The following is a 27,730-nucleotide window of genomic DNA, read 5'->3' as shown; positions in this document are numbered from 1 at the left end:
CATTGTCATTCCCTTAGTCCAGCGTTTCCCAAACTCGGTCCTGGGGACCCCAAAGGGTGCAGGTTTTGGTTTTAGCCCCTAACACTACACAGCTGATTCAAATAATTTTTTATTTTATTTTATTTTTTTACCTTTATTTAACCAGGCAAGTCAGTTAAGAACATATTCTTATTTTCAATGACGGCCTGGAAACACTGCCTGTTCAGGGCAAAACGACAGATTTGTCAGCTCGGGGTTTGAACTCGCAACCTTCCGGTTACTAGTCCAACGCTCTAACCACTAGGCTACGCTGCCGCCCCTCAACTAATCATCAACTAATCATCAAGCTTAAATTATTAGAATCAGCTGTGTCATGTTAGGGGCCAAAACGTGCACTCCTTGTGGTCCCGAGGACTGAGTTTGGGAAACACTGCCTTAGTCCCTAGGTTGTACATAACAAAGGTTAAGACAAGAGGATTGTAGTATCCCACAACTCTGCAAAAATGGTGAATAATTCTAAATGAATAAATGGTGAATAATGGTGAATAATTCATTAATATGAAAGAAAAAATTCTAAAGCTTTCTTGTGGAATTACTTTTTATTCTAACCTGGGTATCTTCAACCTAGATCAGTTCCAGGATGCTAGCTAGCCTAGCTAGTAATTTGTAGCGGGAGATGCGGTAGTATAGTGCTAGCATGACTAACTAAAGATGCTAGCTAGCCTAGCTAGTAATTTGTAGCGGGAGATGCGGTAGTATAGTGCTAGCATGACTAACTAAAGATGCTAGTTAGCCTAGCTAGTAATTTGTAGCGGCAGATGCGGTAGCATAGTGCTAGATGCGGTAGCATAGTGCTAGATGCGGTAGCATAGTGCTAGCATGACTAACTATAGATGCTAGTTGGTAGCTGCAGTTGTCTGCGAATATACACTTTGGACAGTGCAGCATTTTGGTTTTGAGATCAAATTATTCATATGATTGGACAGTGCAGAATGTCGTCTTTTTATATAAGGTTATTTTCATATACACTACCGGTCAAAAGTTTTAGAACACCTACTCATTCAATGGTTTAGAACACCTACTCATTCAATGGTTTAGAACACCTACTCATTCAATGGTTTAGAACACCTACTCATTCAATGGTTTAGAACACCTACTCATTCAATGGTTTAGAACACCTACTCATTCAATGGTTTAGAACACCTACTCATTCAATGGTTTAGAACACCTACTCATTCAATGGTTTAGAACACCTACTCATTCAATGGTTTAGAACACCTACTCATTCAATGGTTTAGAACACCTACTCATTCAATGGTTTAGAACACCATTTCAATGGTTTAGAACACCTACTCATTCAATGGTTTAGAACACCTACTCATTCAATGGTTTAGAACACCTACTCATTCAATGGTTTAGAACACCTACTCATTCAATGGTTTAGAACACCTACTCATTCAATGGTTTAGAACACCTACTCATTCAATGGTTTAGAACACCTACTCATTCAATGGTTTAGAACACCTACTCATTCAATGGTTTAGAACACCTACTCATTCAATGGTTTAGAACACCTACTCATTCAATGGTTTAGAACACCTACTCATTCAATGGTTTAGAACACCTACTCATTCAATGGTTTAGAACACCTACTCATTCAATGGTTTAGAACACCTACTCATTCAATGGTTTAGAACACCTACTCATTCAATGGTTTAGAACACCTACTCATTCAATGGTTTAGAACACCTACTCATTCAATGGTTTAGAACACCTACTCATTCAATGGTTTAGAACACCTACTCATTCAATGGTTTAGAACACCTACTCATTCAATGGTTTAGAACACCTACTCATTCAATGGTTTAGAACACCTACTCATTCAATGGTTTAGAACACCTACTCATTCAATGGTTTAGAACACCTACTCATTCAATGGTTTAGAACACCTACTCATTCAATGGTTTAGAACACCTACTCATTCAATGGTTTAGAACACCTACTCATTCAATGGTTTAGAACACCTACTCATTCAATGGTTTTTCTTTATTTTTTTACAATTTTCTACATTGTAGAATAATAGTCAAGACGTCAATACTATGAAATAACACATATTGAATCATGTAGTAACCATTCTCTCAACCAGCTTCACCTGGAATGGCTACTTTTCACCAGTAGTGTATATATTTTTATTTATTTAAATGTAACCCTTATTAAACTAGGTAAGTCAGCTAAGAATAAATTCTTATATATCTGGTTTAGAAATGAAAGCACTATATATCTAGTCCCCCCTGCAGATACCGCTACTGTCCATGAATGTATGTTTGCTTTTAGACTTTACATATGTACTGAATAAAAATAGAAACGCAACAAATTGTTCATCCCATGTTTCATGAGTTGAAATAACTGATCCCAGAAATTTTCCATACGCACAAAAAGCTTATTTCTCTTTATTTTGTGCACAAATTGGTTTGCAATCCTGTTAGTGAGCGTCTCTCATTCGCCAAGAGAATTAATCCGCCTGACGTGTGGCATATCAAGAAGCTGATTAAACAGCATTATCATTGCATAGGTGCACCTTGTGCTGGGGGGGGCAATAAATGCCACTCTAAAAATATGCTGTTTTGTCACAGAACACAATGCCACAATGTCTCAAGTTTTGCAGTTGGCATGCTGGCGGTAGGAATGTCCACCAGAGAATTAATTCATTTTCTTTTATTCTACCATAAGCCGCGTCCACGTTGTCTTAGAGAATTTGGCAGTATGTCCAACCGGCCTTGACCACAGACCACGTGTAACCACACCAGCCCAGGACCTCCATATCCGGCTTCTTCACCTCAGCAGGATCGTCTGAGACCAGCCACCCGGACAGCTGATGAAACTGAGGAGTGTTTCTCCCTGTAATAAATCCCTTCTGTGGGGGAAAACCTCATTCTGATTGGCTGCGCCCCCCTGCCCAGTCATGTGAAATCCATAGATATGAATTCATATCAGTTGACTGATTCCCTTATATGACCTTTAACTCAGTGAAATCGTGGAAGTTGTTGCTTGTTGTGTTTTTATATTTGTGTTCAGTATACGTGTGTATTAGCTGGGCTAGCAAGGCAAAGTTAACAGGGTTCTATTAGTGTCTATGCATTCTCTTATTCTTAACATGTACAGTATGTGCTAACAATGACTTGGTGAATATATATGTGCTCTCTTAACCTTCTACATATAGCTGGGTATATTCAATATCAAACACACACACACACACACACACACACACACACACACACACACACACACACACACACACACACACACACACACACACACACACACACCACACACCACACACCACACACACACACACACACACACACACACACACACACACACGAGTCTGTGAATATATATGTACTCTCTTAACCTTCTACATATGGCTAGGTATATTCAATATCAAACTCACACACACACACACACACACACACGAGTCTGTGAATATATGTGCTCTCTTGCCTTCCACATATATGTGCTCTCTAACACACACACACCCACAGGACTCTGAATATATGTTGTCTCTAAGCCCCTGCGTTGCTACCAAAGCAAACACAACTACGTTCTGTAATAAACAGGTAACTGACAAAATAATGGAAACACTAGAAGGGATACAAAGTATATTGAAAACGGGTGCTTCCACACAGGTGTGGTTCCTGAGTTAATTAATCAATTAACATCCCGTTATGTATAAAAATGCTGAGCAGGTCATTATTTTGTCTATCTTGGCCCATAGGACGACAACGCCCCCATCCACAGGACACGAATGGTCACTGAATGGTTTGAAGAGCATGAAAACGTTGTTGACTAAATGCCACGGCCGTCTCAGTCACCAGATCTCAACCCAAATTGAACACTCGTAGGAGATTCTGGGGCGCCGCCTGAGACGGTGTTTTCCAACACCATTTGGTAAAACACTGCATGATGTAATGCCTCGTGGAATAATGGTGTTGCCATTCCTCTATAGTTCCAGATGCTTGTAGAGTCTAATGCCAAGGCACGTTGAGGCTGTTCTGGCTCCTGGTGGCCCAACGCCCTGTTAAGACACTACGTTGGTGTTTCCTTTATTTTGACAGTTACTTGTATATGTGCTCTCTTAGGTATAGCACATTAATGTAAAGGCTAACACACATATAACCTCTGACTATATGTGAATATATGTACACTCTTAGGCTTCAACATATATGATATTCTACTACCTAACACACATACAACCTCTCTGACTATATGTGAATATATGTACACTCTTAGGCTTCAACATATATGATATTCTACTACCTAACACACATATAACCTCTCTGACTATATGTGTGTATTGTATGTTTTCTCTCTGCTCACTGCTCTCCTCCCTTCCTGCTCTCTGGCCTGGTTGTTTTCAGAGATGGTAAACCAGCTCAATGCTCTCAGCTGCTTAGCCGGAGACCCTGAGGACCACTTCCTAAAGCTGGCTAGTAAAAGGCCAAGCAGCGCTCGGTCTCCCTCCCAAGGTCTTTCTGTTTTCAACTTTCAACCTTTTCTCTTTTTCTTTCTCACTCGTTCTCACTGTTTTGGCTTGTTCTTTCTAACTCTCATTTCTCTCTCTACTGCCCAAGCTCTCTCTCTCTCTCCTGCCCTAGCTCTCTCTCTCTCCTGCCCTAGGTCTCTCTCTCTCTCTCCTGCCCTAGGTCTCTCTCTCTCTCTCCTGCCCTAGGTCTCTCTCTCTCTCCTGCCCTAGCTCTCTCTCTCTCCTGCCCTAGGTCTCTCTCTCTCTCTCCTGCCCTAGGTCTCTCTCTCTCTCTCCTGCCCTAGGTCTCTCTCTCTCTCCTGCCCTAGCTCTCTCTCTCTCCTGCCCAAGCTCTCTCTCTCTCTCCTGCCCTAGGTCTCTCTCTCTCCTGCCCTAGCTCTCTCTCTCTACTGCCCTAGGTCTCTCTCTCTCTCCTGCCCTAGCTCTCTCTCTCTCCTGCCCAAGCTCTCTCTCTCTCTCCTGCCCTAGGTCTCTCTCTCTCTCTCCTGCCCTAGGTCTCTCTCTCTCTCCTGCCCTAGGTCTCTCTCTCTCTCTCCTGCCCAAGCTCTCTCTCTCTCTCCTGCCCTAGCTCTCTCTCCCTCTCCTGCCCTAGCTCTCTCTCCCTCTCCTGCCCTAGCTCTCTCTCTACTGCCCTAGCTCTCTCTCTCTCCTGCCCTAGGTCTCTCTCTCTCTCCTGCCCAAGCTCTCTCTCTCTCCTGCCCTAGGTCTCTCTCTCTCTCCTGCCCAAGCTCTCTCTCTCTCTCCTGCCCTAGCTCTCTCTCTCTCTACTGCCCTAGCTCTCTCTCCCTCTCCTGCCCTAGCTCTCTCTCTCTCTACTGCCCTAGCTCTCTCTCTCTCCTGCCCTAGGTCTCTCTCTCTCTCCTGCCCTAGGTCTCTCTCTCTCTCCTGCCCTAGGTCTCTCTCTCTCTCTCCTGCCCTAGGTCTCTCTCTCCCTCTGCCCTGCCCTCTCTCTCTCTCTCTCTCCTGCCCAAGCTCTCTCTCTCTCTCCTGCCCTAGCTCTCTCTCCCTCTCCTGCCCTAGCTCTCTCTCCCTCTCCTGCCCTAGCTCTCTCTCTCTCTCCTGCCCTAGGTCTCTCTCTCTCTCCTGCCCAAGCTCTCTCTCTCTCCTGCCCTAGGTCTCTCTCTCTCTCCTGCCCAAGCTCTCTCTCTCTCTCCTGCCCTAGCTCTCTCTCTCTCTCCTGCCCTAGCTCTCTCTCTCTCTACTGCCCTAGCTCTCTCTCCCTCTCCTGCCCTAGCTCTCTCTCTCTCTACTGCCCTAGCTCTCTCTCTCTCCTGCCCTAGGTCTCTCTCTCCTCCTGCCCAAGCTCTCTCTCTCTCTCCTGCCCTAGCTCTCTCTCCCTCTCTCTACTGCCCTAGCTCTCTCTCCCTCTCCTGCCCTAGCTCTCTCTCTCTCTACTGCCCTAGCTCTCTCTCTCTCCTGCCCTAGGTCTCTCTCTCTCCTGCCCTAGGTCTCTCTCTCTACTGCCCTAGGTCTCTCTCTCTCTCCTGCCCAAGCTCTCTCTCTCTCTCCTGCCCTAGCTCTCTCTCTCTCTACTGCCCTAGCTCTCTCTCCCTCTCCTGCCCTAGCTCTCTCTCTCTCTCTACTGCCCTAGCTCTCTCTATCTCCTGCCCTAGGTCTCTCTCTCTCTCCTGCCCAAGCTCTCTCTCTCTCTCCTGCCCTAGCTCTCTCTCTCTCTAGCCCTCTCTCTACTGCCCTAGTCTCTCTCTCTCTACTGCCCTAGGTCTCTCTCTCTCTCCTGCCCAAGCTCTCTCTCTCTCCTGCCCAAGCTCTCTCTCTCTCTACTGCCCTAGCTCTCTCTCCCTCTCCTGCCCTAGCTCTCTCTCTCTCTACTGCCCTAGCTCTCTCTCTCCTGCCCTAGGTCTCTCTCTCTCCTACCCAAGCTCTCTCTCTCCTCCTGCCCAAGCTCTCTCTCTCTCTACTGCCCTAGCTCTCTCTCTCTACTGCCCTAGCTCTCTCTCTCTCTCTACTGCCCTAGGTCTCTCTCTCTCTCTACTGCCCTAGCTCTCTCTCTCTCTACTGCCCTAGCTCTCTCTCTCTCTACTGCCCTAGCTCTCTCTCTCTACTGCCCTAGGTCTCTCTCTCTCTCCTGCCCAAGCTCTCTCTCTCTGCCCAAGCTGCCCTAGCTCTCTCTCTCTCTACTGCCCCAGGTCTCTCTCTCTACCTCCCTAGGTCTCTCTCTCTCTCCTGCCCAAGCTCTCTCTCTCTCCTGCCCTAGCTCTCTCTCTCTCTACTGCCCTAGCTCTCTCTCCCTCTCCTGCTGCCTAGCTCTCTCTCTCTCTACTGCCCTAGCTCTCTCTCTCTCTACTGCCTAGCTCTCTTCTCTCTGCCCTAGCTCTCTCTCTCTCTACTGCCCTAGCTCTCTCTCTCTCTACTGCCCTAGCTCTCTCTCTCTCTCTCTACTGCCCTAGTTCTCCCTCCTCTACGGCCCTAGCTCTCTCCTGCCCAAGCTCTCTCTCTCTCCCCTGCCCAAGCTCTCTCTCTCCTGCCCTAGCTCTCTCTGTTTCTAGCTCTCTCTACTGCCCTAGCTCTCTCTCCCTAGCTCTGCCCTAGCTCTCTCTCCCTCTCCTGCCCTAGCTCTCTCTCCCTCTCCTGCCCTAGCTCTCTCTCTCTCTACTGCCCTAGCTCTCTCTCTCTCCTGCCCTAGGTCTCTCTCTCTCTCCTGCCCAAGCTCTCTCTCTCTCCTGCCCTAGCTCTCTCTCCTCTCCTGCCCTGCCTAGCTCTCTCTCTCCCTCTCCTGCCTACTGCCCAGCTCTCTCTCTCTCTACTGCCCTAGCTCTCTCTCCCTCTACTGCCCAAGCTCTCTCTCTCTCTCTCCTGCCCTAGCTCTCTCTCTACTGCCCAAGCTCTCTCTCTCTCTACTGCCCTAGCTCTCGCTCTCCCTACTGCCCGAGCTCTCTCTCTCCCTCTACTGCCCTAGCTCTCTCTTTCTCTCTCTCTACTGCCCGAGCTCTCTCTCTCTCTCTACTGCCCGAGCTCTCTCTCTCTCTCTCTCTCTCTCTCTCTCTCTCTCTACTGCACTAGCTCTCTCTCTCTCTCTCTACTGCCCTAGCTCTCTCTCTCTCTCCTGCCCTAGCTCTCTCTCTCTCTCTACTGCCCTAGCGCTCTCTCTCTCTACTGCCCTAGCTCTCTCTCTCTCTCTACTGCCCTAGCTCTCTCTCTCTCTCTCTCTCTACTGCCCTAGTTCTCCCTCTCTACTACTGCCCTAGCTCTCTCCTGCCTACTCGCTCTCTCTCCTCTACTGCCCTAGCTCTCTGTCTCCCTCTACGGCCCCTAGCTCTCTCTCCTTCTACTGCCCTAGCTCTCTCTCCTTCTACTGCCCTAGCTCTCTCTCTACTGCCCTAGCTCTCTCTACTGCCCTAGCTCTCTCTACTGCCCTCTCTCTACTGCCCTATCTACTGCCCTATCTACTGCCCTAGCTCTCTCTACTGCCCTAGCTCTCTCTACTGCCCTAGCTCTCTCTACTGCCCTAGCTCTCTCTACTGCCCTAGCTCTCTCTCCTGCCCTAGCTCTCTCTCTCTCTCGTGCCCTAGCTCTCTCTCTCTCTCCTGCCCTAGCTCTCTCTCTCTCCTGCCCTAGCTCTCTCTCTCTCTCCTGCCCTAGCTCTCTCTCTCTCCTGCCCTAGCTCTCTCTCTCTCCTGCCCTAGCTCTCTCTCTCTCCTGCCCTAGCTCTCTCTCTCTCCTGCCCTAGGTCTCTCTCTCCTGCCTAGCTCTCTCTCTCTCCTGCCCTAGGTCTCTCTCTCTCTCTCCTGCCCTAGCTCTCTCTCTCTACTGCCCTAGCTCTCTCTCTCTCTACTGCACAAGCTCTCTCTCTCTCTCTACTGCCCAAGCTCTCTCTCTCTCTCTACTGCCCTAGCTCTCTCTCTCTCTCTACTGCCCTAGCTCTCTCTCTCTCTCTCTACTGCCCAGGCTCTCTCTCTCTCTACTGCCCAAGCTCTCTCTCTCTCTCTCTCTCTCTCTACTGCCCTAGCTCTCTCTCTCTCTACTGCCCTAGCTCTCTCTCCTGCCCTAGCTCTCTCTCTCTACTGCTCTAGCTCTCTCTCCTGCCCTAGATCTCTCTCGTGCCCTAGCTCTCTCTCTCTCTCTCCTGCCCTAGCTCTCTCTCTCTCTCTCCTGCCCTAGCTCTCTCTCTCTCTCCTGCCCTAGCTCTCTCTCTCTCCTGCCCTAGGTCTCTCTCTCTCTCCTGCCCTAGCTCTCTCTCTCTACTGCCCTAGCTCTCTCTCTCTCTACTGCCCAAGCTCTCTCTCTCTCTCTACTGCCCTAGCTCTCTCTCTCTCTCTACTGCCCTAGCTCTCTCTCTCTCTCTACTGCCCAAGCTCTCTCTCTCTCTACTGCCCAAGCTCTCTCTCTCTCTCTCTACTGCCCTAGCTCTCTCTCCCTCTACTGCCCTAGCTCTCTCTCCTGCCCTAGCTCTCTCTCTTTCTACTGCTCTAGCTCTCTCTCCTGCCCTAGATCTCTCTACTGCCCTAGCTCTCTCTCTCTATCTCTACTGCCCTAGCTCTCTCTCTCTCTCTACTGCCCTAGCTCTCTCTCTCTCTCTCTCTCTCTCTCTCTCTCTCTCTCTCTCTCTCTCTCTCTCTCTCTCTCTCTCTCATGCCCTAGCTCTCTCTCTCTCTACTGCCCTAGCTCTCTCTCCCTCTACTGCCCTAGCTCTCTCTCCCTCTACTGCCCTAGCTTTCTCCTGCCCTAGCTCTCTCTCTTTCTACTGCTCTAGCTCTCTCTCCTGCCCTAGCTCTCTCTCTTTCTACTGCCCCACTTCTCTCTCTACTGCCCTAGTTCTCTCTCTCTCTCTACTGCCATAGTTCTCTCTGTCTACTGCCCTAGCTCTCTCTCTTTCTACTGCCCTAGCTCTCTCTCCTGCCCTAGCTCTCTCTCTCTCCCTCTCTGTACCATTGGTGATGTAGTCGTGTTGCCTGGTGTTCTCGTGTTCCACTTCAGATTACATTTAGTACATTGGTTGGTTTTTCATTGGCTGGTTTTCTGCCCTTTTCAGTTTGCCCTCTTGGTGTCCAAGCCCCGAACCCTGAACCTCCCCTTTTGTCTGCAATTTGTAGTGAACCAATGATCAGTCATATTCCTCGTTTATGGTGTTGCTTTGTCACCATAGAGAAAACAACACACACACACACACACACACACACACACACACACACACACACACACACACACACACACACACACACACACACACACACACACACACACACACACACACACACACACACACACACACACACACACACACACACACACACACACACACACACACACACACACACACACAATGCTGCTGCCACTTGTGACAATGATGGCCTAATATGGCCCAGAATGCAGCAGGAGAAATACCACACCTTATCAGCTACTACCACTTCACTACGTATTCACACACTCTCCCACACTCTCGCTCGCTCTCACACACACACACACACAGACACACACACACACACACACACACACACACACACACACACACACACACACACACACACACACACACACACACACACACACACACACACACACACACACACACACACACACACACACACACACACTCGCTCATCATCTCACTCACTCTGGCAATAGACTTTCTCACGCTTACATACCACATTCAGAAGCACACACAGTTAGCATTTTGTTTCTCACACACTGTTGAAACACGGACACACACACACAACCTAGACAGGCTTTGTTGTCTTGATGAGGAAGAAGATGAATCTCTTGTAGCAACTCCCAGCCTGCACTAGTGGTTCTCATGGCAACCCGGTTCCATCAATCTCTGCTGGACTCCAACTGTAGTGAAGCTGGACAGCGATGGACAGGCATTAACCAGTCACCTTTTACCAGAAGGAAGGAATACTTCTGCAAACCAAATGAACTCAGAGGTTCACTCCAAAGTGCAGATAGTTTTTGTACTCTTTTATTTCTGTCTGTTTTGTCTTCATTTTGACTCTTTCATCAGGGTTTTTTGGTTGTGAGGATGTTTCATCTCGTTTTCTTCCGCTAGTTTGAACTATTTTCCTTCCTTTTTTTTGTTTGTTTTTGTTTTGCTAAATTTGTTCTTTCGTTCCTGCATTGTTTTGGTTCCCATGGCGACAGAGCTGATCAGTAAGCTGAACTTCCTGGAGGAGGATCAGGACACACCCCCTGCCCTCTGCTCCAATCCCTTCGAAGATCCGGCTGATGATATTGATGACCCCTCCCACCTGGAACACACCAATCACTTCAACCCGTTCGGTGATGATGATGATGATGGTAGGCTTGACCTTTGACCTCTATATGCCTGTTCTGTCTCTCTCTGTCTCTCTCTGTACTGTATGTCTACCTGTCTATAAGGGACTAGGGGTTTTAGCAGTTTGATTTACACTGCATGGCCAAAAGCATGTGGACACTTGCTCGTTGAACATCTCATTCCAAAATCATAGGCATTAATATGGAGTTGTGCCCCCCCTTTGCTGGTATAACAGCCTGCACTCTTCTAGGAAGCCTTTCCACTAGATGTTGGAACATTGCTGCAGGGACTTACTTCCAATCAGCCACAGGCATTAGTTATGTTGGGCGATTTGGCCTGGCTCGCAGTCCGTGTTCCAAGTCATCCCAAAAGGTGTTTGATGGGGTTGAGGTCAGGGCTCTGTGCAGGCCAGTCAAGTTCTTCCACATTGATCTCGATAAGCCATTTCTGCATGGACCTCCCTTTGAGCACAGGGGCATTGTCATGTTGAAACAGGGAATGTCCTTCCCCAAACTGTTGCCACAAAGTTGGAAGCACAGAATGGTCTAGAATGTCATTGTATGCTGTGGGGTTAAGATTTCCCTTCTCTGGAACTAAGGGGCTCGAACCGTGAAAAACAGCCCCAGATCATTATACCTCCTCCTCCAAACTTTACAGTTGTCATTATGCATTAGGACAGGGGTGTCCACATAATGTAGGTGTACATTATACCTCCTCCACCAAATTTTACAGTTGGCACTATGCATTGGGACAGGGGTGTCCACATAATTTCGGTGTACATTATACCTCCTCCACCAAACTTTACAGTTGGCACTATGCATTAGGACAGGGGTGTCCACGTAATGTCGGTGTACATTATACCTCATCCACCAAACTTTACAGTTGGCACTATGCATTGGGACAGGGGTGTCCACGTAATGGCGGTGTACATTATACCTCATCCACCAAACTTTACAGTTGGCACTATGCATTGGGACAGGGGTGTCCACATAATGTAGGTGTACATTATTATGGGGTCGACATCGAAGACTGATTTATTATCCTATATTATATTTATATTTTACATTGTGTTTTCAGTCCAAGTTCAATGACATAGTTTTTGAAATATTTATTTTATTGTTCTGAGGTTGTTTATAAAGTGCCTGGCAAACTAAATGTTACCCTTTTGTTGCTGTCGAGATGTCAAGAAATGTCACGTAGCATTGTGAATCCTGTGTGTTTATGTATTCTGTCAGTAAAGCAGAATACTGACAGACAGACAGCTAAGATAGTATTGACCCATCTCTCTCTCTCGCCCTTTCTCTCTGTCACAGGACCCCCCTCCCTGCCCCCCTCCCTCAGCCTCCGACAGGACCCAGAGGCCTACTATGTCCAGGAACCCTCCAACCCCTTCGACGAGGACGAAGTAAACACACACTCGCTCACAGAGTACAACCCGTTTGACGAGCCCGACCAGGACCCAGACCTAGTCCCCGACCCTCAGGGGCCCCAGGTCCAGCAGTCGGAGGCTCCCAAACCCAGGGGGAGGAAGGGGGTCAGGCCGGTGGATATGAGCAAGTACCTGTATGCTGACACCAACCCACCACCAGAGGACCAACTGGATGAGTGAGTTACAGGGGGGATGTGGGGGGGGTAAAGAGAGGAGATTTGGGGATGATGTCATAAAGTGAATTTGTTCTCTAGTGTGTGTCAGGGTTTCTGTTAGGAAATGGGAAGATTTTAATTTAACGGCCATTTGAGAAATGCACTGGACCCATACAGTGTATCAATGTGACAGAGGCTGGATGAATGTGTATCAATGTAACAGAGGCTGGATCACAGTGTATCAATGTGACAGAGGCTGGATCACAGTGTATCAATGTAACAGAGGCTGGATCACAGTGTATCAATGTGACAGAGGCTGGATCACAGTGTATCAATGTATCAATGTAACAGAGGCTGGATCACAGTGTATCAATGTGTCCATGTAACAGAGGCTGGATCACAGTGTATCAATGTAACAGAGGCTGGATCACAGTGTATCAATGTAACAGAAGCTGGATCACAGTGTATCAATGTGTCCATGTGACAGAGACTGGATCACAGTGTATCAATGTAACAGAGGCTGGATCACAGTGTATCAATGTATCCATGTAACAGAGGCTGGATCACAGTGTATCAGTGTGTCCATGTGACAGAGACTGGATCACAGTGTATCAATGTAACAGAGGCTGGATCACAGTGTATCAATGTATCCATGTAACAGAGGCTGGATCACAGTGTATCAATGTGTCCATGTAACAGAGGCTGGATCACAGTGTATCAATGTAACAGAGGCTGGATCACAGTGTATCAATGTGTCCATGTAACAGAGGCTGGATCACAGTGTATCAATGTGTCCATGTAACAGAGGCTGGATCACAGTGTATCAATGTGACCATGTAACAGGCTGGATCACAGTGTGTCCATGTAACAGGGGCTTGATCACAGTGTGTCCATGTAACAGAGGCTGGATCACAGTGTATCAATGTGTCCATGTAACAGAGGCTGGATCACAGTGTATCAATGTGTCCATGTAACAGAAGCTGGATCACAGTGTATCAATGTAACAGAGGCTGGATCACAGTGTATCAATGTAACAGAGGCTGGATCACAGTGTATCAATGTGTCCATGTAACAGAGGCTGGATCACAGTGTATCAATGTAACAGAGGCTGGATCACAGTGTATCAATGTAACAGAAGCTGGATCACAGTGTATCAATGTGTCCATGTGAACAGAGGCTGGATCACAGTGTATCAATGTAACAGAGGCTGGATCACAGTGTATCAATGTATCCATGTAACAGAGGCTGGATCACAGTGTATCAATGTGTCCATGTAACAGAGGCTGGATCACAGTGTATCAATGTAACAGAGGCTGGATCACAGTGTATCAATGTAACAGAGGCTGGATCACAGTGTATCAATGTGTCCATGTAACAGAGGCTGGATCACAGTGTATCAATGTGTCCATGTAACAGAGGCTGGATCACAGTGTATCAATGTGAATGTAACAGAGGCTGGATCACAGTGTGTCCATGTAACAGGGGCTGTCACAGTGTGTCCATGTAACAGAGGCTGGATCACAGTGTATCAATGTAACAGAGGCTGGATCACAGTGTATCAATGTAACAGAAGCTGGATCACAGTGTATCAATGTGTCCATGTGACAGAGACTGGATCACAGTGTATCAATGTAAACAGAGGCTGGATCACAGTGTATCAATGTATCCATGTAACAGAGGCTGGATCACAGTGTATCAATGTGTCCATGTAACAGAGGCTGGATCACAGTGTATCAATGTAACAGAGGCTGGATCACAGTGTATCAATGTAACAGAGGCTGGATCACAGTGTATCAATGTGTCCATGTAACAGAGGCTGGATCACAGTGTATCAATGTGTCCATGTAACAGAGGCTGGATCACAGTGTATCAATGTGACCATGTAACAGGGGCTGGATCACAGTGTGTCCATGTAACAGGGGCTTGATCACAGTGTGTCCATGTAACAGAGGCTGGATCACAGTGTATCAATGTGTCCATGTAACAGAGGCTGGATCACAGTGTATCAATGTGTCCATGTAACAGAAGCTGGATCACAGTGTATCAATGTAACAGAGGCTGGATCACAGTGTATCAATGTAACAGAGGCTGGATCACAGTGTATCAATGTGTCCATGTAACAGAGGCTGGATCACAGTGTATCAATGTAACAGAGGCTGGATCACAGTGTATCAATGTAACAGAAGCTGGATCACAGTGTATCAATGTGTCCATGTGACAGAGACTGGATCACAGTGTATCAATGTAACAGAGGCTGGATCACAGTGTATCAATGTATCCATGTAACAGAGGCTGGATCACAGTGTATCAATGTGTCCATGTAACAGAGGCTGGATCACAGTGTATCAATGTAACAGAGGCTGGATCACAGTGTATCAATGTAACAGAGGCTGGATCACAGTGTATCAATGTGTCCATGTAACAGAGGCTGGATCACAGTGTATCAATGTGTCCATGTAACAGAGGCTGGATCACAGTGTATCAATGTGACCATGTAACAGGGGCTGGATCACAGTGTGTCCATGTAACAGGGGCTTGATCACAGTGTGTCCATGTAACAGAGGCTGGATCACAGTGTATCAATGTAACAGAGGCTGGATCACAGTGTATCAATGTAACAGAAGCTGGATCACAGTGTATCAATGTGTCCATGTGACAGAGACTGGATCACAGTGTATCAATGTAACAGAGGCTGGATCACAGTGTATCAATGTATCCATGTAACAGAGGCTGGATCACAGTGTATCAATGTGTCCATGTAACAGAGGCTGGATCACAGTGTATCAATGTAACAGAGGCTGGATCACAGTGTATCAATGTAACAGAGGCTGGATCACAGTGTATCAATGTGTCCATGTAACAGAGGCTGGATCACAGTGTATCAATGTGTCCATGTAACAGAGGCTGGATCACAGTGTATCAATGTGACCATGTAACAGGGGCTGGATCACAGTGTGTCCATGTAACAGGGGCTTGATCACAGTGTGTCCATGTAACAGAGGCTGGATCACAGTGTATCAATGTGTCCATGTAACAGAGGCTGGATCACAGTGTATCAATGTGTCCATGTAACAGAGGCTGGTGATTTTAACTTTTTAGATTTGTAGCATTTTTAGGATTAACCACGTGACAATGATTTTGAGAAACGAGAAGGTTATTATTGATATTAAACACGAAAATGCGCATATGATAATCAGAACTGACACGCGAAACGGTAGAAATGATAAGATACATTTGAAGCGTCGCCAAACTTGAAACTCACGCGCCGCCCTAGTAACTCTATAAAATATTTGCCTCCACTTTTCCACGGTCAGATTTTGGCTACAGGCTCCTTATGAAGCAAGGTTAGACATGCTTCATTATATGAAATAAAACATTCAGGTTACAGACAATGAAGTATTTTCAGAGTGCACGCTGCCTCCGGCTCACATTGTAAAGGGGTGAATGAAGCGCTCTGAGCTTGTCGCCTGCACCTGAATGGTGAATGGGAGGCGCGCTTCAACTACCAGTTGAGAAATAAAAATAGCTCTTTTTTAATCGCGCACCATAACTGTGTTTAACACGTGATTGCATTTAGCATTTTGGCGCAATGCATGGGCTTATTAACAGCATGTTTTACTCCGGCAGCAACCAGCCGAGGAGATGCAGGAGAAATCCCCCTCAAAATAGTCTCTGAACGCTGTGCGCGTGTGATAGTTGTGTTGGATAAATAAGATACGCGATGACCAATGAAAATACACACAGGCCAATTTACTTCCGCTAAATTATGCAAATTACCTATAGACCGATAAGCATGACGGTCAAATGTATTTACGTCAGATTAATAAAAAGAACTATGGGATTATTTATCTTCTCCTTGTCATTTCTGCCCGGCAACAGTTTGATTTATCGGCAACTAAAAAGGACAAAAGCAGTCAATTGGCTAATAGAAACCCTGGTGTGTGTATCTGTGTTTGTCTTCGTGTGTGTGTGTGTGTGTGTGTGTGTGTGTGTGTGTGTGTGTGTGTGTGTGTGTGTGTGTGTGTGTGTGTGTGTGTGTGTGTGTGTGTGTGTGTGTGTGTGTGTGTGTGTGTGTGTGTGTGTGTGTGTGTGTGTGTGTGTGTGTGTGTGTGTGTGTGTGTGTGTGTGTGTGTGTGTGTGTGTGTATCTGTGTTTGTCTTTGTGTGTGTGTCTGTGTTTGTCTTTGTGTGTGTGTCTGTGTTTGTCTTTGTGTGTGTGTATCTGTGTTTGTCTTTGTGTGTGTGTCTGTATCTGTGTTTGTCTTTGTGTGTGTGTCTGTATGTATGTGTGTAACCTTGTGCGAGTAACACAAGGCCCCCTCAACTCTAAGACACAGAGTGACTTGGGAGCTCTTTCAAAAACAAGGACTCGGTTGTTCCCTGCATTCTTTCTGCTTGTCTGCCCCCTCTATCCCCCCTCTATCCCCCTCACCTCCGTCCTCCATCCCTCTTCACCCCCTCTCACTACAAAATACTGCCTCATGACTCCTTGTCGAACAGCAATTTACAATTAGTTAAACCTTCCATTTTGGTGAGTTGTGGAGGTGGGGTACAGTTCTCTTGGGTAAACTCTAAATTAACTTGGATATAATACATTAGTCTATCTTTCCAATTCAGTTTGGGTTGAGGGGATATTTCCTATGGTGACCCTTTAACTTTGTCAAAACCCTAGAATACTCAACCCCCTCACTAACATTCCTCCTCCCAACCCCCTGACTAACATTCCTCCTCCCAACCCCCCGACTAGCATTCCTCCTCCCAACCCCCTGACTAACATTCCTCCTCCCAACCCCCCGACTAACATTCCTCCTCCCAACCCCCTGACTAACATTCCTCCTCCCAACCCCCTGACTAACATTCCTCCTCCCAACCCCCTGACTAACATTCCTCCTCCCAACCCCCTGACTAACATTCCTCCTCCCAACCCCCCCTGACTAACATTCCTCCTCCCAACCCCCTCACTAACATTCCTCCTCCCAACCCCTCACTAACATTCCTCCTCCCAACCCCCTTACTAACATTCCTCCTCCCAACCCCCTCACTAACATTCCTCCTCCCAACCCCCTTACTAACATTCCTCCTCCCAACCCCCTGACTAACATTCCTCCTCCCTAACATTCCTCCTCCCAACCCCCTCACTAACATTCCTCCTCCCAACCCCCTTACTAACATTCCTCCTCCCAACCCCCTGACTAACATTCCTCCTCCCCCTAACATTCCTCCTCCCAACCCCCTCACTAACATTCCTCCTCCCAACATTCCTCCTCCCAACCCCTGACTAACATTCCTCCTCCCAACCCCGACTAACATTCCTCCTCCCCTAACATTCCTCCTCCCAACCCCCTCACTAACATTCCTCCTCCCCTAACCCCTCCCAACCCCCCAACTAACATTCCTCCTCCCACCATTCCTCCTCCCAACCCCTCACTAACATTCCTCCTCCCAACCCCCTCACTAACATTCCTCCTCCCTACCCCCCGACTAACATTCCTCCTCCCTACCATTCCTCTTCCCAACTCCCTGAATAACATTCCTCCTCCCAACCCCTCACTTCCTCCTCCCCCGACTAACATTCCTTCTCTCAACCCCCTCGCTAATATTCCTCCTCTCAAGCCCCTGAATAACATTCCTCCTCCCAAGCCCCTGAATAACATTCCTCCTCCCAACCCCCTGACTAACATTCCTCCTCCCAACCCCCTGACTAACATTCCTCCTCCCAACCCCCTCACTAACATTACTCCTCCCAACCCCTCACTAACATTCCTCCTCCCAACCCCCCGACTAACATTCCTCCTCTCAACCCCCTGACTAACATTCCTCCTCCCAACCCCCGAATAACATTCCTCCTCCCAACCCCCGAATAACATTCCTCCTCCCAACATTCCTCCTCCCAACCCCCTGACTAACATTCCTCTTCCCAACCCCCTCACTAACATTCCTCCTCCCAACCCCCTTGCTAACATTCCTCCTCCCAACCCTCTGCCTAACATTCCTCCTCCCAACCCCCTCACTAACATTCCTCCTCCCAACCCCCATCAAACATTCCTCCTCCCAACCACCATCAAACATTCCTCCTCCCAACCCCATCAAACATTCCCTCCTCCCAACCCCATCAAACATTCCTCCTCCCAACCCCCTGACTAACATTCCCTCCCAACCCCCTCACTAACATTCCTCCTCTCAACCCCCTGACTAACATTCCTACTCTCAACCCCCTGACTAACATTCCTCCTCCCAACCCCCAATAACATTCCTCCTCCCAACCCCGAATAACATTCCCCTCCCTAACATTCCTCCTCCCAACCCCTGACTAACATTCCTCCTCCCAACCCCTGGCTAATATTCCTCCTCCCAACCCCCCGACCATCATTCCTCCTCCCAACCCCTAACATTCCTCCTCCCAACCCCTGACTAACATTCCTCCTCCCAACCCCTGACTAACATTCCTCCTCCCCTACCATTCCTCCTCCCAACCCCCATGACTAACATTCCTCCTCCCAACCCCTGAATAACATTCCTCCTCCCAACCCCCTGAATAACATTCCTCCTCCCAACCCCCTGAATAACATTCCTCCTCCCAACCCCCTCACTAACATTCCTCCTCCCTACCATTCCTCCTCCCAACCCCCTGAATAACATTCCTCCTCTACCATTCCTCCTCCCAACCCCCTGAATAACATTCCTCCTCCCCTACCATTCCTCCTCCCCTACCATTCCTCCTCCCAACCCCCTGAATAACATTCCTCCTCCCAACCCCCTCACTAACATTCCTCCTCTCAACCCCTCACTAACATTCCTACTCCCCTACCATTCCTCCTCCCAACCCCCTGAATAGCATTCCTCCTCCCACCATTCCTCCTCCCAACCCCTGAATAGCATTCCTCCTCCCACCATTCCTCCTCCCAACCCCTGAATAACATTCCTCCTCCCAACCATTCCTCCTCCCCCTACCATTCCTCCTCCCAACCCCTGAATAACATTCCTCCTCCCAACCCCCTGAATAACATTCCTCCTCCCAACCCCTGAATAACATTCCTCCTCTCAACCCCCTGACTAACATTCCTCCTCCCAACCCCTTGACTAACATTCCTCCTCCCAACCCCCATCAAACATTCCTCCTCCCAACCCCCTGACTAACATTCCTCCTCCCAACCCCTGAATAACATTCCTCCTCCCCTACCATTCCTCCTCCCAACCCCATCAAACATTCCTCCTCCCCTACCATTCCTCCTCCCCTACCATTCCTCCTCCCAACCCCCTGAATATCATTCCTCCTCCCTACCATTCCTCCTCCCAACCCCATCAAACATTCCTCCTCCCAACCCCTCACTAACATTCCTCCTCCCAACCCCCATCAAACATTCCTCCTCCCAACCCCATCAAACATTCCTCCTCCCAACCCCCTCACTAACATTCTTCCTCCCAACCCCATCAAACATTCCTCCTCCCAACCCCCTGACTAACATTCCTCCTCCCAACCCCCATCAAACATTCCTCCCCCAACCCCATCAAACATTCCTCCTCCCAACCCCCTCACTAACATTCCTCCTCCCATCCCCATCAAACATTCCTCCTCCCAACCCCTCACTAACATTCCTCCTCCCATCCCCATCAAACATTCCTCCTCCCAACCCCCTCACTAACATTCCTCCTCCCATCCCCATCAAACATTCCTCCTCCCAACCCCTCACTAACATTCCTCCTCCCATCCCCATCAAACATTCCTCCTCCCAACCCCCTGACTAACATTCGACCCAACCCCCTCACTAACATTCCTCCTCCCAACCCCCATCAAACATTCCTCCTCCCAACCCCCTCACTAACATTCCTCCTCCCAACCCCATCAAACATTCCTCCTCCCAACCCCCTCACTAACATTCCTCCTCCCAACCCCATCAAACATTCCTCCTCCCAACCCCCTCACTAACATTCCTCCTCCCATCCCCATCAAACATTCCTCCTCCCAACCCCTCACTAACATTCCTCCTCCCATCCCCCTCACTAACATTCCTCCTCCCAACCCCCCGACTAACATTCCTCCTCCCAACCCCCTCACTAACATTCCTCCTCTCAACCCCCTGACTAACATTCCTCCTCCCAACCCCTGACTAACATTCCTCCTCCCAACCCCTGACTAACATTCCTCCTCCCAACCCCATCAAACATTCCTCCTCCCAACCCCTGACTAACATTCCTCCTCCCAACCCCATCAAACATTCCTCCTCCCAACCCCCTCACTAACATTCCTCCTCCCAACCCCCTCACTAACATTCCTCCTCCCAACCCCATCAAACATTCCTCCCCCAACCCCATCAAACATTCCTCCTCCCAACCCCTCACTAACATTCCTCCTCCCATCCCCATCAAACACTCCTCCTCTCAACCCCCTCAAACATTCCTCCTCCCAACCCCCTGACTAACATTCCTTCTCCCAACCCCTGACTAACATTCCTCCTCCCAACCCCTGACTAACATTCCTCCTCCCAACCCCTGACTAACATTCCTCCTCCCAACCCCCTCACTAACATTCCTCCTCCCAACCCCTGGCTAACATTCCTCCTCCCAACCCCCTGACTAACATTCCTCCTCCCAACCCCATCAAACATTCCTCCTCCCAACCCCCTGACTAACATTCCTCCTCCCAACCCCTGACTAACATTCCTCCTCCCAACCCCATCAAACATTCCTCCTCTCAACCCCCTGACTAACATTCCTCCTCCCAACCCCTCACTAACATTCCTCCTCCCAACCCCCTCACTAACATTCCTCCTCCCAACCCCCTGACTAACATTCCTCCTCCCATCCCCATCAAACACTCCTCCTCTCAACCCCTCACTAACATTCCTCCTCCCAACCCCCTGACCATTCCTCCTCCCAACCCCCACTAACATTCCTCCTCCCAACCCCCTCACTAACATTCCTCCTCCCAACCCCCTCACTAACATTCCTCCTCCCAACCCCTGACTAACATTCAACCCCCTGACTAACATTCCTCCTCCCATCCCCATCAAACACTCCTCCTCTCAACCCCTCACTAACATTCCTCCTCCCAACCCCCTGACTAACATTCCTCCTCCCAACCCCCTGACTAACATTCCTCCTCCCAACCCCCTCACTAACATTCCTCCTCCCAACCCCTCACTAACATTCCTCCTCCCAACCCCCTCACTAACATTCCTCCTCCCAACCCCCTGACTAACATTCCTCCTCCCAACCCCCTGACTAACATTCCTCCTCCCAACCCCCTGACTAACATTCCTCCTCCCAACCCCCATCAAACATTCCTCCTCCCAACCCCTGACTAACATTCCTCCTCCCAACCCCTGACTAACATTCCTCCTCCCAACCCCTGAAACATTCCTCCTCCCAACCCCCATCAAACATTCCTCCTCCCAACCCCCTCACTAACATTCCTTCCTCCCAACCCCATCAATCATTCCTACTCCCAACCCCCGACATTTCCTCCTCCCAACCCCCATCAAACATTCCTCCCAACCCCTCACTAACATTCCTCCTCCCAACCCCAAAACATTCCTCCTCCCAACCCCTAACTAACATTCCTCCTCCCAACCCCTCACTAACATTCCTCCTCCCAACCCCCTGAATAACATTCCTCCTCCCAACCCCCTCACTAACATTCCTCCTCCCAACCCCCTGACTAACATTCCTCCCTCCATCCCCATCATAAGCCACTCCTAGGTTATTGAGTCCACCATGTTTTGTTTTTTCTTGTCCCGGGTAACATCCCAAATGGCAACCTATTACTTACACAGTGCACTACTTTCATGTAGTGTATAGATAGACAATATGGTGGCATTTGGGACTCAGCCCTGGGAGGGAGAGATGGAGGGGGGGAGGGGGAGGGAGCGAAGTGTTTTGACTGGGGCTGTGGAGGGAGGGAGAGAGGAAGGAGGGAAAGAGAGAGAGATGGAGGGGGGGCGAGAGAGAGATGGGGAGGGAGGGAGGGAGAGAGGAAGGAGGGAGGGAGAGGGAGGGAGGGAGGGAGGGAGAGAGAGTGTTTTTACTGGGGCTGTGGAGGAGGGAGAGGGGAGGGAGAGGGAGAATGGAGAGGAGAGAGAGATGGAGGGAGAGAGGGGGAGGGAGCAAAGTGTTTTTACTGGGGCTGAGATGGAGGGAGAGAGGAAGAGGGAGAGAGGGGGATGGAGGGAGGAGAGGATGGAGGGAGAGAGAGAGCAAAGTGTTTTGACTGGGGCTGTGGTGTGCAGTCGTGGCCGAAAGTATTGAGAATGACACAAATATTAATTTACACAAAGTTTGCTGCTTCAGTGTCTTTAGATATTTTCGTCAGATGTTACTATGGAATACTGAAGTATAATTACAAGCCTTTCATTAGTGTCAAAGGCTTGTATTGACAATTACATGAAGTTGATGCAAAGAGTCAATATTTGCAGTGTTGACCCTTCTTTTTCAAGACCTCTGCAATCAAACCTGGCATGCTGTCAAATAACTTCTGGGCCACATCCTGACTGATGGAGTTTGTCAGAATTTGTCAGAATTTGTGGGTTTTTGTTTGTGGGATTAAGGTCTGGGGAGTTTCCTGGCCAATGACCCAAAATATCGATGTTTTGTTCCCAGAGCCACTTAGTTATCACGTTTGCCTTATGGCAAGGTGCTCCATCATGCTGGAAAAGGCATTGTTCGTCACCAAACTGTTCCTGGATAGTTAGGAGAAGTTGCTCTTGGAGGATGTGTTGGTACCATTCTTTATTCATGGCTGTGTTCTTAGGCAAAATTGTGAGTGAGCCCACTCCCTTGGCTGAGAAGCAACCCCACACATGAATGGTCTCAGGATGCTTTACTGTTGGCATGACACAGGACTGATGGTAGCGCTCACCTTGTCTTCTTCGGACAAGCTTTTTTACGGATGCCCCAAACAATCGGAAAGGGGATTCATCAGAGAAAATGACTTTATGATTCCAAGCACCACCCTACTTTTCTGTTATTAGAACTCAATCAGCATGACAGAGTGATCTCCAGCCTTGTCCTCATCAACACTCACACCTGTGTTAACGAGATAATCACTGACATGTCAGCTGGTCCTTTTGTGGCAGGGCTGAAATGCAGTGGAAATGTTTTTTGGAGATTCAGTTCATTTGCATGGCAAAGAGGGACTTTGAAATGAATTGCAATTTGTCTGATCACTCTTCATAACATTCTGGAGTATATGCCAATTGCCATCATACAAACTGAGGCAGCAGACTTTGTGAAAATTCATATTTGTGTCATTCTCAAATCTTTTGGCCACGACTGTGCACCGCCCTTCAATGAAGTTTTACATTGTCACATCTTAGTGTACCTTCATATTCTCCTGTCTATGCTAGAGACCGTGATGATCTGCTAGGCAACGTCCTTCTTGGAAAGCTCGGAAGTTGTGCCTAATAACCAACCTAAAGCTATTTATGCACCTCGCAAGCTAACATGGCGCTCTTCTCAGGTCGTAAGCTATAGTTACCCATAGCTGGCTAGCTAGCTTTGGTTATTTGTTCCAATATATTTTCAAATTCCGCCCCAAAAAATGTGTTTAGCTAGCTACATTTACAGGATCCTCACTATGAGACACTTTGAGAATGATATTTTCATTTGCCACCTCCTAAAATGAATGTTGTCTATATGTATTTGTTAGCTAGCTAGCATACAAGAGTAGTACTTATCTCTCACATGCCGAAAGATGCAGTCGTCTTGATTGAATCGGACACTTCGTGGCACTTCGTTTGACACGTGACTGCAGTTTGCATTGAATTGTGGGTCATAACAACCCTGCGAGTGATCAAAGTAGTTCACTTGCTCCCTTGAGCTAAATCGAGGGCAGAGGGGGGGGTAACGTTTGTGAATTAGACCGCCACTTAAGATGGCAATCATACTGCATCCGGTTTCGACAGGGATACCCTGAGGGAAAGTGGCTGGGCTGAGAGGGGTGGGACACACACACACACACACACACACGATTGGACTGCAGCCTGGGTCTTTTCACATGTCTTTTAGCCAAGGCAGGTCTGTCAAAGATGAATGCCACAGCCTCTATGGCTCTGCTTCTCTATCCTCCTTTCTCCTCCGTCCTCTTGGCCGGGGTTAGATACACACTGAACTTGTCTGTTTCTTTCAGCCTGATATACCTAGCCAACCCCCCCTTCCCCTAGGTCTCTGGCTGTGTGTGAGTGGTGAGTGTTGAATGAGTGACGTGGAGCGGTGTAGCCCGTTTCAACCCTGCGGGCTGGCTGACCTGTGTATTGATAAGATCCTGTGTGTGTCTGTCAGTGCCCAGCATGGCAGTTGGGATATGAGGTCACTCAGAGCTGACCTCAGAGCACCTGTGTCCTGTGTTACCCAACCATCCGTTTAACTCAACGTTGTGTGTGTACTTTTGACTCACTACTAGCCATGTGTGGTTCTGGGGTAATACTAGCCATGTTGTGGTTCTGAGGTACTGCTAGCCGTGTTGTGGTTCTGGGGTAATTACTAGCCATGTGTGGTTCTGGGGTAATACTAGCCGTGTTGTGGCTCTGAGGTACTGCTAGCCGTGTTGTGGCTGGGTTGGTACTGCTAGCCATGTTGTGGCTCTGAGGTACTGCTAGCCGTGTGGTTCTGAGGTAATACTAGCCGTGTTGTGGCTCTGAGGTACTGCTAGCTGTGTGGTTCTGAGGTAATACTAGCCGTGTGGTTCTGAGGTACTGCTAGCCGTGTTGTGGTTCTGAGGTACTGCTAGCCGTGTTGTGGCTCTGAGGTACTGCTAGCCGTGTTGTGGCTCTGAGGTACTGCTAGCCGTGTTGTGGCTCTGAGGTACTGCTAGCCGTGTCGTGGTTCTGAGGTACTGCTAGCCATGTTGTGGTTCTGTGGTACTGCTAGCCGTGTTGTGGTTCTGAGATACAGCTAGCCGTGTTGTGGTTCGGAGGAGGTACTGCTAGCCGTGTTGTGGCTCTGGGTTAGTACTGCTAGCCGTGTTGTGGCTCTGAGGTACTGCTAGCCGTGTTGTGGTTCTGAGGTACTGCTAGCCGTGTTGTGGTTCTGTGGTACTGCTAGCCGTGTTGTGGTTCTGAGATACTGCTAGCCGTGTTGTGGTTCTGAGGTACTGCTAGCCGTGTTGTGGTTCTGAGGTACTGCTAGCCGTGTTGTGGTTCTGAGGTAATACTAGGTACTGCTAGCCATGTTGTGGTTCTGAGATACAGCTAGCCGTGTTGTGGTTGCTAGGAGGTACTGCTAGGTACTGCCGTGTTGTGGCTGGGTTGGTACTGCTAGCCGTGTTGTGGTTCTGAGGTAATACTAGCCGTGTGGTTCTGAGGTACTGCTAGCCATGTTGTGGTTCTGAGGTAATACTAGCCGTGTGGTTCTGAGGTACTGCTAGCCGTGTTGTGGCTCTGAGGTACTGCTAGCCGTGTTGTGGCTCCGAGGTACTGCTAGCCGTGTTGTGGCTCCGAGGTACTGCTAGCCGTGTTGTGGCTGGGTTGGTACTGCTAACCGTGTTGTGGCTCTGGTACTGCTAGCCGTGATGTGGTTCTGAGGTACTGCTAGCCGTGTTGTGGCTCCGAGGTACTGCTAGCCGTGTTGTGGCGGGGTTGGTACTGCTAGCCGTGTTGTGGCTCCGAGGTACTGCTAGCCGTGTTGTGGTTCCGAGGTACTGCTAGCTGTGTTGTGGCTCTGTGGTAATGCTAACCATGTGTGTTTGGGTTGGTATTGCTAACCTTGTTGTTGCTCTGAGGTACTGCTAGCTGTGTTGTGGCTCTGAGGTACTGCTAGCCGTGTTGTGACTGGGTTGGTACTGCTATCCGTGTTGTGGCTCTGAGGTATTGCTAGCCGTGTTGTGGCTCTGAGGTACTGCTAGCCGTGTTGTGGTTCTGAGGTACTGCTAGCCGTTTTGTGGTTCTGAGGTACTGCTAGCCGTGTTGTGGCTCTGTGGTAATGTTAACCGTGTGGTGGTTCTATGGTACCTGGTCAGCTATTTTAGTGGTGAATGTGTGTTCCTAAGTAAAGTACAGTGAAGTGTTATTGACTGTACGTTTGTTTATTCCATGTGTATCTCTGTGTTGTTGTTTCTGTTGCACTGCTTTGCTTTGCTTTATCTTGACCAGGTCGCAGTTGTAAATGAGAACTTGTTCTCAACTGGCCTCCCTGGTCAAATAAAAGTGAAATAAATTTAACAAAAAACAGAAGAGTTTTAGAGGATGTAAAGTTATACAATGCCTGTGAAATTACATTATGATGCAATCTTTTGATATGCCATATCTCTCTCCTCTCCCTCTTTCTTTCCCTCTCCCCTCCCCACTCCCCATCCCCCATCACTTCCCATCCCTTTCCCTCTCTCCCTCCATCTCTCCCCTCCCTCTCTCCCTCCCCCCTCATTCCCTCTCTCCCTTCCCTCTCCCCCTCACTCCCTCTCTCCCCTTCCCTCTCCCCCCTCACTCTGTCTCTCCCCTTCCTTCTCTCCATCTCCCCCTCACTCCCTCTCCCCCTCTCCCTCCCTCTCTCCCCTCTCCTCCCTCTCTCCCCTTCCCTCTCTCCCTCTCCCCCTCACTCCCTCTCCCCCTTCCCTCTCTCCACTCCCTCTCTCCCCTTCTCTCTCTCCACTCCCTCTCTCCCCTTCCTCTCTCCACTCCCTCTCTCCCCTTCCCTCTCTCCACTCCCTCTCTCCCCTTCCCTCTCTCCACTCCCTCTCTCCCCTTCCCTCTCTCCACTCCCTCTCTCCTTCCCTCTCTCCACTCTCCCTTCCTCTCTCCACTCCCTCTCTCCCCTTCCCTCTCTCCACTCCCTCTCTCCCCTTCCCTCTCTCCACTCCCTCTCTCCCCTTCTCTCTCTCCCTCTCCTCCCTCTCCTCACTCCGTCTCTCCCCTCCCTCCTCCGTCTTCCCCCTCCGTCTCCCTCTCTCCTTCAGATCCAACCCGTTCTACGAGCCCTGGACCTCCAGCCCATCCCGGCCCTCCGGGGGCCCCTCTCCAGACTTCAGTAACCAGAAGAGGAGAGCCCCGCTACCTCCCAGACCTCCAGGCCCCAGCCCCTCGGCCCCAACACCTCCAGGGAGGGGGCAGAGAGGGGAGAGATTCATGCCCAGTGGACCCAGTGCCGTGGCAGCTGTGGTGGGGGCGAGAGCTGCCCTTCTCCTCCCCTAAGGTAAGACTCTTTGAAGAGGGTAGTGGCACTAGAGTAGTGGTATTCATAAAGTGTGTGTGTGTGTGTGTGTGGTTGTTCACAAAGTGTGTGTGTGTGGTTGTTCACAAAGTGTGTGTAGTTGTGTTTGCATGTGCCTCCGTGTGTGTCCAGTCACCTCCAACCTCCTCATCTGAATATAGGTATTAGTTTATTGGGCTGTTTGTCTGTTTATTTATTTATTTAAATTCTGCATTTCTGCTAGTTGTAATTAAACGGCTGGTGGTCACACACACATGA

The 27,730-nt window shown here is 48.9% G+C and overlaps 1 protein-coding gene across 1 annotated transcript in view; it reads left to right on the top strand.

Annotated features, from left to right (window-relative positions):
• The window catches only part of LOC124024582 (EH domain-binding protein 1-like), a gene marked incomplete at its 5' end in the record, with an annotated part of 62,781 nt that extends 35,328 nt beyond the window's left edge, over positions 1 to 27,453 (top strand). The window contains 4 exons of the mRNA XM_046338481.1: positions 4,398 to 4,505; positions 10,619 to 10,774; positions 12,065 to 12,356; positions 27,219 to 27,453. Coding sequence (XP_046194437.1) covers positions 4,398 to 4,505; positions 10,619 to 10,774; positions 12,065 to 12,356; positions 27,219 to 27,453 — 791 coding nt within the window. The remainder of the gene's footprint in view (positions 1 to 4,397; positions 4,506 to 10,618; positions 10,775 to 12,064; positions 12,357 to 27,218) is intronic.
• Positions 27,454 to 27,730: the final 277 nt, after the last annotated feature.

This window comes from Oncorhynchus gorbuscha, unplaced genomic scaffold (assembly GCF_021184085.1).
Source record: "Oncorhynchus gorbuscha isolate QuinsamMale2020 ecotype Even-year unplaced genomic scaffold, OgorEven_v1.0 Un_scaffold_1933, whole genome shotgun sequence".
NCBI lineage: Eukaryota > Metazoa > Chordata > Actinopteri > Salmoniformes > Salmonidae > Oncorhynchus > Oncorhynchus gorbuscha.
This window is presented reverse-complemented; position numbering and strand designations above follow the sequence as displayed.